This window comes from Lutra lutra, chromosome X (genome assembly GCF_902655055.1).
Source record: "Lutra lutra chromosome X, mLutLut1.2, whole genome shotgun sequence".
NCBI classification, from domain to species: domain Eukaryota; kingdom Metazoa; phylum Chordata; class Mammalia; order Carnivora; family Mustelidae; genus Lutra; species Lutra lutra.
Genome location: NC_062296.1, coordinates 66,942,317 through 66,956,873, shown reverse-complemented (window position 1 = coordinate 66,956,873; position 14,557 = coordinate 66,942,317). Strand labels below are relative to the sequence as shown.

The 14,557-nt window shown below is 37.3% G+C and overlaps 1 protein-coding gene across 1 annotated transcript; it reads right to left on the bottom strand.

Annotated features, from left to right (window-relative positions):
- Window positions 1-1,812: 1,812 nt before the first annotated feature.
- On the bottom strand, window positions 1,813-2,698 carry LOC125092225 (ferritin heavy chain-like). The gene has a single exon (XM_047716584.1). It carries the CDS (start codon window positions 2,527-2,529, stop codon window positions 1,978-1,980), a length of 552 nt encoding a protein of 183 aa, XP_047572540.1. The 5' UTR covers window positions 2,530-2,698; the 3' UTR covers window positions 1,813-1,977.
- Window positions 2,699-14,557: the final 11,859 nt, after the last annotated feature.

Genomic DNA, 14,557 nt, shown 5'->3' with positions numbered 1-14,557 from the left:
TAAAATAAAATACAATGAAAGGAAACCAAAAGTTAGTTAGATATATATATATAGATAGATAGATATTATATATATATATATATATAATATATATATATATATATATATATATATATATATTTAAAAAGAACAAAGAAATAATTGAAAACATAAAAAATAGCTGAAAAAATAATACTGGAAGACTAAAGAATAAAAAAAAACCAGGAATGCTATATATTATTTTCCCCGAGCTGAAGCTTTACAGTTCTCTATGATCAGTAACTTGGTGCTAGCCAGTTGTTCCTGCTGGTCTTCTGGGGGAGGGGCCTGTTGTGCTGATTCTCAGGTGCCCTTATCATTGTTGAAATGCATCTTCCTTGCCAGGGGACCAGGCTCAGTGTAAGAGGCTCCACATTGGTGCTGTTTTGCTCCCTGAGGCTTTAAGCACCACTGGGCAGGATGAAAATGGTGGCACCCCACTCTCTAGCCCCAGAGCAGAAAGTGTGTGCCCCTCACTCTTCAGTGAGCCCTAACAGAAAAGGAGTCCATCACTCTTATCTCCCTGGTTTCTGTGGGAACTCTGTGTTCACCCAGGCTGTGACCAGGCATTTTTATCTCAGGCACACAACTGAGTTTCAAGACTTCAAATTATATGGACTCCTGCAGCTTGACCTCCTATCTGAGCTCCAGATTCATTTTTTTCCCAGCTACTTGCATGATAGTTCTACTTGGATATCTAATAGGTGTCTCAGATTTTACATGATACAACTTCCCACCCCTCGACCCCAGATGTGCCTCTGGCAAAAGTCCCCAAATTAATAAATAGCACTACTGTCAACCCAGGTGTTCATGTCCAAATATCAGAACCTAGATTATTTTCTTCATTTCTCATTCTTCACCTATGGTCTATGAGCAAATCTTGTTGACTCATCCAGATGCAGCTAGAACATGTCTCATCATCCATTCGTGAGCCTCCCCTCCAATTCAGCCACCAATATCTCTCATTGGACCAACTGTAGTATCTCCTGACTGGCCTCCCAGCTTCAACTCTTCCCTACACCCTATATTCGTCAAAGCAGCCAGACTCACTTTCTTAACTTTCAAGGAGATTTATTCTACTTCATATTCAATATCACAAATTGGAGCCTCAGGATTGACCATGTTTTCTTCAGCTCTTTTAATAAGGTAATTTTGGTTTTCTGCTACCACATTACTTCAGTGGAAGAAAGGATACAATTGAAGGAGAAAATTGTATTTGGATATTTTGTAAGGGCAGTATGTAGGTCTAAAACGGTGACCTACAAAGTCACTCCCCTGTCTATGGGAAGCCAGCCTAAGGCTCAGTTACACTGTTACTATTGCCCAGGGCAAGCTTGTCAAAGAAATATTGTGCCATTTCTGTTTCTAAGACTCCAATGTTGCTACCCAGAAGCAACAATTGTTAACATTTCTGTATTTTAATAAGCTAAAAGTTTCCAAGTAAAGTTGTTTCAAGTAAAGGCTTTAATACCAGCCTGATCCCATTCTTCACTTTTTCCATAGGGACAATAACTGTTGTAAATTGTAGACCATGTTCTTTTATACTTTTACCACACATATACACCCACTGACACCCAGGGCCCCAGACCACCCACCTCTGCCCCCACATTGTTTATAAAGGCAAGACTGATTTGTGTTTTCCAGTGTCCTATGTAATATCTTCTCCCTCCACCTCCCGAGATCCTGAGATGCATGTGGATGGATTTAGGGGGATGGAAGGACTCCTGGATTCCTGTTTTAAAACCTAAAAGGTGAAAGATTTGCATGCAAATCAACCAGAGACCTTTTTGTAAATTTAGGAACCAAATAACTTTATTGAAACCAAACAACTTTTTTATGGCAAAACTGGGAGAAAAGAACTGGAACCTTTTGCAGAAGCAATACTGCAATATGCATGCTCGGCATGGTGATCAGGGAAAGTCACCTTGTGCCTGGGGCTATGGGGAAAACAGTCCCAACTCAGTTCTTTTTGTCGCTGTCACCCAGGGTGAGCTTGTCAAACAGGTACTCTGCCAGGCCGTCTTCCGGAGCCCCCATCTTGCGCAGGTCGGTGACATAGCCCCCCAACTCTTTGATGGCCTCGACTTGTTCGTGCAGGTAGTGGCTCTCCAGGAAGTCGCAGAGCTGGGCGTCGTTCTTGTCGGTGGCCAGCTGGTGCAGGTCGAGCAGGCTCTGGTTCACGCTCTTCTCCAGGTGCAGGGCGCACTCCATGGCCTTCAGGCCGCCCTCCCAGTCGTCGCGGTCCGGCTTCTTGATGTCACGGAGGCGGATGTGGCCCCCGCGCTGGTTCTGCAGCTCCATGAGCTTCTCGGCACGCTGGGTCTCCTCGCGGGACTGGCGCAGGAAGAAGCGGGCGAAGTGCTTCAAGGCCACGTCGTCGCGGTCGAAGTAGAAGGCCATGGACAGGTACACGTAGGAGGCGTAGAGCTCCAGGCTGATCTGGCTGTTGACGGCGGCCTCGCAGTCGGGGTGGTAGTTCTGGCGCACTTGGGAGAGCTGCGGGGTGGCCATGGCTGGGGGCCCGGGCACCAGGGCGAAGGCGAAGGCGGCGCGGAAGCGAGGGCTGCGGAGCCAAAGTCCGTGGGGGCAGATGCTTTTCAGGGTGGGCGCTGAGGGAGGCTGGAGATGGGCAGGCTCCTGGGCTGGCAGCTCACGAGCTCTGGGCTGGAACCGGAAGTTATGTCCGTTACCCAGTGTTGGGGGGTGGGGTGAGGATCCGTTAGCAGGTCATTGGGGTCAGAGTGGAGGGGGCTCTAGGCTCTGGAGGGACTAGGGGGTGTGGCTGGGGGCGTGGCTGGGGGCGTGGCTAGAGGTGGAGCGGAATGAGAGCACTGTTCCGGGTTCAGAGGAGCCGGGTGACACAGTGTGACTCTGCTGAGCATGTAGCCTAAATATTTTTAACTGTTAGTCATGAATATAGTTTAACTGTTTTGAGTTAGTCACATGCATGGTTTCTTTGAGCAATCTCCTTGAATACTGTCATGATGGGATTGTTCACCAAATACAGTGCTTTTGTGGTATCATTGGAATATTTAGTATCACAAAGCTTTATTTGGATGGCAGCTATCTTCAGTGACTCAACATCCGTATTAACGACACTTCTGATAGCCTCCTCACTCAGTTCCTAGACCTTACTGTTTCACAGACCTCCACTTCTCTCCTATTCACGATCAGGTTCAGTCCTTTCCAATAGCAGAGCAGCACCTCCAAAGTCTCAGCAAATCTTTCCACCTCTCAATCTTCCACTCTTTGCATTTCTTCTTCACTCCCTCTATTCCCTCTCATCTCTTACTATTTCAACGCAGTCCTAGGAACACATTCCTTCTGCCCTATCTGGACCCCAAAATGGACAGCGTCAGTGATCTCTTCACTGACACCCTAGATTTGCTCACCGCCTCTCACTTAGATCGCCGATTCCCTTCCTCTTGGGGAAATGCAGATTTCTCTTTTGTCTCGCAGAAAACAAAAGTTTTTAGGTGCATTCTTACAGAAAGCACTGCTAACCATGTGGATGTGTTCCTCCCTCCAGGCTCATCTGTACTTTCACTGCTGCTCAGCAAGCCTGTGTTTTTATTTTTTAACTCCTTAAATTATATTCTGTGAAATGAACCACATGACAGAGAATACCACCGATCTCAAATTGCCTTTTATTCATGCACTCAACAAATATTTATTGGTTACCTAATATTGCCCAGTCACTGGTCTGTGATTTCATCATACATTAGTAACAAAGAGAGAAATGTCTGTTCCACTGGGCTTTGCACTCTGGTTAGTTTGCATTCCAAACAACCATCTTTCCCCCAACCTCTTATTGATCCAAGTGCATACATACAAGATATTATACCTGTGTATGTAAATTTTTAAAAACTATATATTCTTATAATTCAAGGATCTTACGAAAACATAAGATCAATCTAGGTATCTTGTTCATTAATTCAGCAACTATTTCGATACTCCTAATGTATATCAGACAGTCTGTTTTATTCTGGAGATATACAGAAGAATCAAACATGGTCTCTGCTCTCAAGATACAACATAGAGTGACAGAATATTTAAGTGCTCTCAGATAAAGATAGGATAAAATGCCCATTTTTTAAAGGTCTTGTTTATTCATTTGACAGAGAGAGAGAGGCAGGCAGAGGCAGAGGGAGAAGCAGGCTCCCCACTGAGCAGGGAGTCTGATTCAGGACTCAATCCCAGGATCCTGGGATCATGACCTGAGCCGAAGGCAGATGCTTAACGGACTGAGCCACCCAGGCACCCTAAAATGCCTATTTTCATAGAAAGGTTTAATCTCATGGCTCTAGTTGATACACCTTTCTTTTTTTTTTTTTTTTTTGGTCTTTTTATTCCTCTTTGGAAGTTTATGCTATTTTATAATCCATTTCTATGAAGAAAGCAAAGGATCAAATATCAAATATCACAATATAAATTTCTCTAAGAGTTTTAGAGGTATATAATTGTTGATTCTGTAAGGAGATAGAATAATAACAATATCTACTTGATAAGTTGATTTTAATTATTAAATCACACACTAGAGATGGAAAAGAACTACATGATCAGTTCTCAATGACATAAAATTTTATTTTATATTTACTTAACACAAGTGTTTTGTCTTTTTTTAAAGATTTATTTATTTATTTATTTTTAAAAGATTTTATTTATTTATTTGACAGAGAGAGATCACAAGTAGATAGAGAGGCAGGCATAGAGAGGGAGGGAAGCAGGCTCCCTGCCGAGCAGAGAGCCCAATGCGGGACTCGATCCCAGGACCCTGAGATCATGACCTGAGACGAAGGCAGTGGCTTAACCCACTGAGCCACCCAGGCACCCCTGATTTATTTATTTTTAGAGAGATTAGACAGCAGAAGCAGAAAGAGCAGAGGGAAAGAGAATCCCAAGTAAACTCCATGGTGAGCGTGAGCTGGAGGCAGGGTTTGATCTCATGACCCTGAGATCATGACCTGAGCCCAAACCAAGAGTCCGATGCTTAACCCACTATGCCACTCTGGTGACCCCACAAGTACTTTATCTTAATATAATTGTAGAGTTTAAAAATTTCCTTGGGAGATTCTATTGTAGACTTCACTGTAAAAATCTACTTAAATAAAAGAGGTCTTGATTTTGTAGAATATTTTCTCATTATATTCCTGATTATTTAATAATTAATTTATCCCTACAATTTTATTCTATAAATATTTAAAATAATAATGTTATTGAATAGTTTTATGTGTACATATACTAAGGGGTCTAAATGGTGTTCCTCAGATATTTCATCCCTCATAATTACCTCCTAAGGATGTAGATTACAGTAAAATATATGTTATAACTATGAGAAACCTAAGACATGAAAACCAGCTCTTTAAGAGAAAATCAACAAACAAGCATAGACTGGGACTTCAAATTTCCACAAAGGAAATATACATATGTGTAAACAAAACCATTCCATTCAGTTTTTCTTTAGTGAGGAATATAAAATTAAATACAAACATAGAATGGGGAGAGTATAGACCAGATGATTATGTTTTTTAAAAAATATGATTATAGGACCACAAAATGAAATGCTTGTGGTCAGTATTTGGGTTAGGCTTCTCCAGGGCAACAGGACCAATAAAATATATATATCTTATTATTATAAGAGATTGGTTTATATGGAAGTTGAGTCAAATTGTACACCTGAAACTAATATTACACTGTATATTAACTAACTGGAATTTAAATTAAAACTAAATAAATAAATAAATTCTGGAGGGGAAAAAAGGAAATTAGCATATGCAATTACAGAGGCTGACGAGTCCCAAGATCTACCATCAGCAAACCGGAGACCCAGAAGAGATGATGGCTTAGGTACCAAGGCCAGGAGCATTAAGAACAAGGAAGAAGTGATTTTCAGTCTAAGTTTGAAAGCAAGAAAATACTAATGTCCCACATGGAAGGCAGTTAGGCAGGAGGCAGTCCCTCTTACTCAAGGGATAGTCAGCCTTTTTGTTCTTTTCAGGCCTTCAGCTGATTGGATAAGTCTCACCCACATTAAGGAGGGCTATCTACCAATTCAAAGTTTTTTAAGGCAATGTGTTTTTCCAATTTTACTGAGATATATTGGCATATGACTCTGTATTAGTCCAAGATGTACAACATAATGATTTGAAATATATATATGTATATAAAACCAAATAACCAAATAATTACCACAATAAGTTTAGTTAACATTAATCACCTCACATAGTAATTTTTTTCTCTAACCATGAGAAGTTTTAGGATTTACTCTCTTAATAACTTTCAAATATACAGTGCAGTATGTTAACGATAGTCACAATGCTGTACATTACATTCCCAAAACTTATTTATCTTATAACTGGTCATTTTTCTCTTTTGACCACCTCCACCCATTTCCCCTACTCCCCACCCCCTATTACTGGCAGCCATCACTATGTTCTCTGTGTTTGTGAATTGGGTTTTTTTTGGATTTCACTTATAAGTAAAATTATGCAGTATTTGTCTCTCTCTGACTTCTCACCTGGCATAATGCCCTCAGAGTCCATCCATCTTGGCACAATTGGCAGGATTCCCCTCCTTTTTTGGCTGAATAATAGTCCATTGTATATATGTTACAGTTTTACAGTTTCTTTATTCATCCACCAATGGATACTTAGGTTGTTTCCGTGCCTTGATTATTGCAATAATGCTGGGATACATGAGGGTACAGGTATATTTTTGAGATAGTGATTCCATTATCTCTGGATATATACCCAGAAGTGAAATACTAGCTCTAGTTCTATTTATATGAATTGCAGTTCATATTGTATTTGGTAGTTCATAGTAGTATTTGTATGACTATATGGTAGTTCTATTTATAATTTTTTGAAGAATCGACACTATTCTCCATAGAGGAATCTCCATACTATTTTCCATGGTGGCTGTACTAATTTCCCTTCCCACCAACAGTGCATAAGTGTTCCCTTTTTTCCACAACCTCACTAGCACTTCTTATGTTTTGTCTTTTTGATGATAACCCTTCTAACAGGTATGATATGATAATCTTGTGGTTTTGATTTGCATTTCTCTGATGATGCATGATGTTGAACATCTTTTCATGTACCTGTTGGACATTTGGATATCTTTGGAAGAAAATGTCCATTTGATTTCTCTGTCATTTTTAAAATCAGATTGTTTGGGTTTTTGCTATTATGAGTTGTATGAGTTCTTTATATTTTTTGGATATTAGTCCCTTCTCAGAGATACGATTTGCAACTATTTTCTCCCATCCTAAATGTTGCCTTTTCATTTTATTAATTGTTTCCTTTGCTGTGCAGAAACTTTTAAGCTTGATGTTCCCACTTGTTTATTTTTTATTTTGTTGCCTTTGCTTTTGGTGTCAAATCCAAAAAGTCATCACCAAGACTAATGTCAAGAAGCTTACCTCCTGTTTTCTTCTAGGAATTTTATAGTTTCAGGTCTTATATTCAAATTTTCAACCCAATTTGAGTTGATTTTTTGTGTATGGTTTAAGATAGGGATCCAGTTTCATTCTTTTGTGTGTAATTCTGGTTTTTCCAACACCATATATTGAAGTGATTTTTCTTTCCACTTTGTATGTTCATGCTCCCTTTGTCATAAGTTATTTGACCATTTCTGTGTGAGGTTATTTCTAAGCTTTCTATTCTATTCTATTGATACATGTGTCTTTTTATGTCAGTATGATATTGTGTTGATTACTATGTGTTGATTACTATGTCAGTATGATATGATATTGTGTTGATTCCTATAGCTTTGTTATAAAGTATGAAATCAGAAAGTGTGGTACCTCCAGCTTTGTTATTCTTTTTTAAGATTTCTTTGACTATTTGGATAATTTTGTGGTTCCATGAAAATTTTAGGATTGTTTATTCTACTTCTGTGAAAGATACCATTAGAATTTTGATAGGAACTGCATTGAATCTGAGTCTACATTGCTTTGAGTAGTATGTACATTTTAAAAACATTAATTCTTCCAATCTGTGAGCATGGAATGTCCAATTATTTGTGTCCTCTTCAGTTTCTTTCATCAATATCATATAGTTTTCAATGTACATATTTTCCACCTTCTTGGTTAAGTGTATTGCTAGTATTTTGTTGTAATTGTAAATAGAATTGTTTTTAATTTCTCTTTTTGTTATGTCATTATTAGTATATAGAAATGCAACTGATTGTTGTATATTGATTTTGTATCCTGCAGCTTTACTGATTTTTTTAATTAGTTCGAACAGTTTTGAAGTAGAGTCTTTAGAGATTTCTATATATAATATCATACCATCTGCAAAGAACAGCTTTATTTCTTCCTTCTAATTTAGATATAATGTATTTCTTTTTCTTGACTGATTGCTCTGGCTAGGACTCCCAGTACTTTATTGAGTAAAAGTGATGAGAATGGGCATCCTTGTTCAATTAAAATCTTAACCTCATCAAAAAACATCCTTACAAGTACACCCAGAATGTTTGACCAGATACCTGGGCACCAGGCAAGTTGACACATAAAATTAACCATTACAGTATTTTTCATAGTAGATACAGAGTTAACAAATAAAAATTCTAGAATTATAGTCTATGAAAACTATTTGTTTTGCGTTTCAGTTCCTGTCATCCTTTAAAAATGTTACAGAACTGGGTGCCTGGGTGGATCAGTCTGTTAACCGTCTGCCTTTGGCTCAGGTCATGATTCCAGGGTCCTGGGATCTAGTCTCACATTGGGCTCCCTGCTCAGCAGGGAGTCTGCTTCTCTCTCTCCATATACCCTTCCCCAAGCTCATGCTCTCTCTCTCTCAAATAAATATATAAAATCTTTTTTAAAAATGTTACAGAACTAATAGTTACACAACTGATAGTAGGCAGTAAGTTCTTTTTTTAAGTTTATTTCTTTTTTGTAGTAGTCTCTACACCCAATGTAGTGCTTAAACTCACAACCCCAAGATCGGAAGTTGCATGCTCTTCTGACTGAGCCAGCCCGGCACCTCTAGACAATAAGTTATTAGTGTCAGCGATTATCTCTCATTTGTTCACTTGTGTATTTTTATTAAGCACCTTTTTTATGCCAGGTGTTTTTATAGGTACTGATACAAAAACTTGTTCTATAAACTCCTCATATTTGCACTGTTTTACAGCTGTGTTCTGTGTAATCTCTTCTTTAAAAATTAGTACATGCAGTAGGCTCTATGGTGGATTCATAGAGAAACTGACCATAGGTAGCATCAGTTGGTGGTTTATCTCACTTTCCAAATACACACACACACACACACACACACGTATTTGTGTGTGTGCATACATATGTGTGTATAAATGCATATGTGAGTCTTCATATGTATGTGTGTGTGTACAAGCATATGTATAAACAAACAATTTCATGAGAGGTAGGGAAAAGTGATGTATCAGTCCAAAATCAATATTATCTGTTCCTGGACTATTCACTTTACATTAACTTATTACAGATATACTGAGTTAATTTTTCCCATATTTTACAGGTAAAGAAATTTTGAATTAGAGAGTATGTTAACGTGCTCAAGCACACATCTTGTAAATAGCCCAGAGTGACTGTCTGAACTGGATTCTTCTCTAAGTGGTTTAGATAAGTTTGGATAAGTTCCCTTAGGACAAAGATTAACTTTTATAATGCTAAATTTCACATAGTAGGGACTAAACAGCATTAATTAAAAGATTGAATAAGGGGCGCCTGGGTGGCTCAGTGGGTTAAAGCCTCTGCCTTCGGCTCAGGTCATGATCCCAGTGTTCTGGGATCGAGCCCCACATCGGGCTCTCTGCTCGGCAGGGAGCCTGCTTCCTCCTCTCTGCCTGCCTCTCTGCCTACTTGTGATCTCTGTCTGTCAAATAAATAAATAAAATTTAAATAAATAAATAAATACATAAAAATAAAAGATTGAATAAGCTTTAAAAGCTTTAGTCTCATTATATCCAAATTAAAACAGTGAGTGAGAATAGATGTTAAATATGTGTTTAAAATATGTTTCCTTTAGAAGGAAAATATTGAAAGACACCCAGTGATGACAAATTATTCTTATACTTTTACTTTAGTATGCATAAACATAAAACTAAGTATAAATATGCTTAAAAGTATGCTTTTGTAATTGTAAAACTAACAATTTATAAATATATGCAAATAAAACTATGAAATGATAAAATTAAAATTAAGAAATTCCAATTATGCTTCAGATTGTACTTTTTTCTCTTAAACAATATCATGTATCACTGAGAATAGATCTACAGTCTATTTTCCATATACTGAGATTCAAATTCCCTTTTGAGTACGATGCCTATATACCCTCATATTCATGGACCATCTTAGTTCTTGACCATGCTTCTTTACTGAAATGACTGACAAATGTTGGTTCATATAGTTTGTAATATAATTTGGCTTTCAGATAGTGGAATCCATCATTTAAATATGTCTGTCTATATTAATTTTTATTAACTTGTAAAGAGTAATGTGATACTTTATTTTGGTACAGTTTATTGATTTTATGAAGTACCATTAAAAGTCTCAATAACTTCAATAACTGCAGGTGCTGAAGTTTCATTCTGTTAAACTACTTTTTATTTCCTAGTCATTGCTTTAAAAGGAAATTTTAGTCTTTGTGGCTGGTAAAATAAGTTGGTGTGACTATAAGGGCAGATGTGGGACAGTTGTCTTTTTTATACTAGGACGTAACAATCTAGCAGCAGTCACACACAACATGATTCAGAGCACACATGTAAATGTGGACACCAAGTTTGTATGACTGTTTTGAGCTTTGGAGAAATCAAGATGATCTTAATACTTCTAGTAATTTCTAATTTAGATGTAAACACAGGAACATATCCATGGAATTCTCAAATACAGCTAGAGAACCCTGAGTTAGAACGGCATGAACAAACCATATATCTAACCAATAAGTATTTAGGACTTAATGTATGTCCAACTTTGTGCAAAATGTTGAATGATTGCAGCAGACATTGACTTTTTAAATTTCAATTAGCATATAGTGTATTATTAGTTTCAGAGGTAGAGTTTGCATATAACACCAAGTGCTCATTACATCAAGTGCCCTGCTTAATGCACAACACCCAGTTTTCCCATAACCCCACCCACCATCCCTCCAGCAGCCCTCAATATGTTTCGTAGAGTTCAGCATCTCATGGTTTGTCTCCCTCACTGATTTTGTCTTCTTTTATTCCCCACCCCTTTCCCTATGATCCTCTGTTTTGTTTCTTAAATTCCACACATGAGTGAAATTATATGATAATTGTGTTTCTCTGGTTGTCTTATTCACTCAGCATAATACCAACTAGCTTCATCTACATCATTGCAAATGGCAAGATTTCATTCTTTTTGATGGCTGAGTAATACTCCATTGTGTGTGTGTGTGTGTGTGTGTGTGTGTGTGTGTGTGTGTACTACCTCTTCTTTATCTATTCATCTATCGATGGACATCTGGGCTCTTTCCAAATTTTAGCTATTGTAGACATTGCTGCTACAAACATTGGGGTACAGGTGCCCCTTTGGATCACTGTGGTTATATTCTTGGGGTAGATACCAAGTAGTGCACTTGCTGGATCCTAGGGTAGTTCTATTTTTAACTTTTTGAGGAACCTCCATACTGTTATCCAGAGTAGTTGTACAGCTTGCATTCCCACCAGCAGTGTAAGAGGGTTTCCCTTTCTCTACATCCTTGCCATCATCTGTTGTTTCCCAACTTGTTCCTTTTAGCCATTCTGACCAGTGTGAGGTGGTATCTCATTGTGGTTTTGATTTGTATTTCCCTGATGCCAAGTGATGACACATTTTTTCATGTGTCTGTTGGCCATTTGTATGCCTTCATTGGAGAAATGTCTGTTCATGCCTTCTGTGCATTTCCTAACTGGATTGTTTATTTTTGGGGTATTGAGTTTGATAAGTTCTTTATAGATTTTTGGATACTACCCCTTTATCTCATAAGACATTTGCAAATATCTTCTTCCATTCAGTAGGTTATCTTTTGATTTTGTCAACTGTTTCCTTGGCTGTGCAAAAGTTTTTTATCACGATGAAGTCAGAATAGTTCGTTTTTGCTTTTATTTCCCTTACTTTTGAAGACCTGCCTAGCAAGAAGTTGCTATGGCTGAGAAAACAGAAATTGCTGCCTCTGTTCTCCTTGAGGATTTTGATGGGTTCCTGCCTCACATTGAGGTCTTTCATCCATTTTGAGTTTATCTTTGTGTATGATGTAAGAAAGTGATCTGGTTTCATTCTTCTGAATGTGGCTGTCCAATTTTCCCAACACCATTTGTTGAAGAGACTTTTTCTATCATACATTCTTTCCTGCTTTGCCGAAGATTAGTTGACCGTAGAGTTGAGAGTCTATTTCTGGGATCTCTATTCTGTTCCATTGATCTATGTGCAGCAGATATTGACTTTAATCTCATGGCTCAAATATCTGTTTCTGTTCACTTTTTCACTGACAAAATGTACATATGACCCATATAAAATTAGTCACTAATGAATTAATAGCCAATAGTGTATGAATTAATAGCCAATAGTGTATGTATTAATATATTCATTTTGGAGCATTTATATGTATTCAGTAATACTGGAAATATTTACTTCTGTTGTCATGGACATAGAAATTGCCACAGAATTGCTATAGAAATTGGTCATACCTTTCCCTACAGAATGATTATGTTTAGGGAAAATATATTTGATGGAATTATGTTAGTTAACCTAAAGATCCATAATGTCTTGAGTGAAACTATAGATATTTTGTTTCACTAAATCAAGTGTAAGTTTTTCCAAACAACTTAGGAAAAAAACATAAACCTTAAGAAACTTTCCCTATCATTCCATACCTTACTATATCATTAACAGAGTATGTCTATAGAATAAACATATTTAATGTCATCATTATTCTTCATGATTTGATACAAGTAATGTGCTCTCACTTTTTAACTTTCTAAACTTTTTCTATATTCTCAATGGCTTATTTGCTATCTTTTGCTTATGTCCGCTTTTATAAAATATGATAATGACCTCAACCAGCCAATGTTAAAACTCAGTGAAAGACGCGATTTCCAAAATAATGGTTCTGTAAAGTGTTTCCTCTGTATTATTCTTATTTATCACCTTCACTCTGGGATTTTTCATTCTTCAGTTCTTGCTCAGACATGAAAAATAAACAATACCGTTTATTTACTTATTTTCTTTAAATCTCTTTAAATCTCTTGACACTTTCCAAATATACCTCTGAGTATTTAAGGTCAGTTAAACCCATTTAGAGAGTTTCAAATTTCTAGGAAATATATATTTAGTAGCTTTCTGCAGAAATGATCTTAAATCTCATTTATTATAAAGTGCATTAGTGGACTGGGATATATTCCTTAGCTAGAAAATATCAACATTTTGCTTTTGCTAATGCAGGTGGTACTTTTAAATTATGATTGCTTACATGACAAACAACCCATAAGGAAAGGCTCATTAATGATCAACTAAATGCTGTCAGCTGTATGACTTCATTTTCTATCAATAATGTTACCCCCTGATTTTGTTCTTCCAGGAAAGTGCTGATTCTTCAAAACTATTGAAAGTGATATGAATTTAAACAGCACATGTGTGCGTCTGTTTGTGTGTGTGTTGGAAGAAGGGTTGAGTACAAAGATAAAACCTAACATTCCTTTACAGGACATGAACTAAAGATGTGCTGTAGAGTAACTGGTGGATTTGGGAAGGAAGCCGAGCCCAAAGGCAGCCCTCTTGAAAGGGATGAGTCTGTTAAAACTGGAAATTGAGGGGGAGAAATCTATCCTTAGGGGTAACACTTTGACTGTGTGTGTGGTAAAGTCCCTGGCCTGGAGTAGAAGGGGAAAGTTGGGCTGAGAGCAGCTTCTGGTGGCAGGGAATATCATTTTCTCTTACCTGCTGCTATTCATACATTCCTTAGCATTCCTTAGATCCTAATGAACTACCAAAGACTAAAAACATTAATGATAACTGGAAATATCAGTTCCATGTTTAAAATAATGTATTGACAATGCTTCCTTCCCTATTTTACCATGTCTCTGTCAATTATCAATGCTTTTATTCCCTTCTAAATCATTACTTTGGTCCTTAATCAAAAGTATTCCTCAATTATGCTGAAGATAAATGCAGTTTTCCCAATGTGGCCCTTTCCTCTTAATTCTTTTTTCTTTTTCACATTAATAATCCCTAATTTTTAGAAAAAATAGTTTATAAATTTATCAAGATACACAATTCTCCAAATTATGAAAATCAATTCCTGTATCATTACAAATTGGGAAATACATTGATTACATCAGAGTATTTCAGTTAATCATTTTCTCTTCAGAGATTACAGCTACAAGATGAAAAAAAACATTCAGTTTATTCAGTTGCTACAAAGGTAGGATGGGGAAATGGAAATAGGAATAAGAAGATTCTTTGTAGAACCAAAAAGCCACTTTCTTTCTCCCAGAGACAGTTTTATAAACCATGGTGGTGATTCTCCTAGCCATCCTGTTAAATATATTTGGTTAGATTACATTC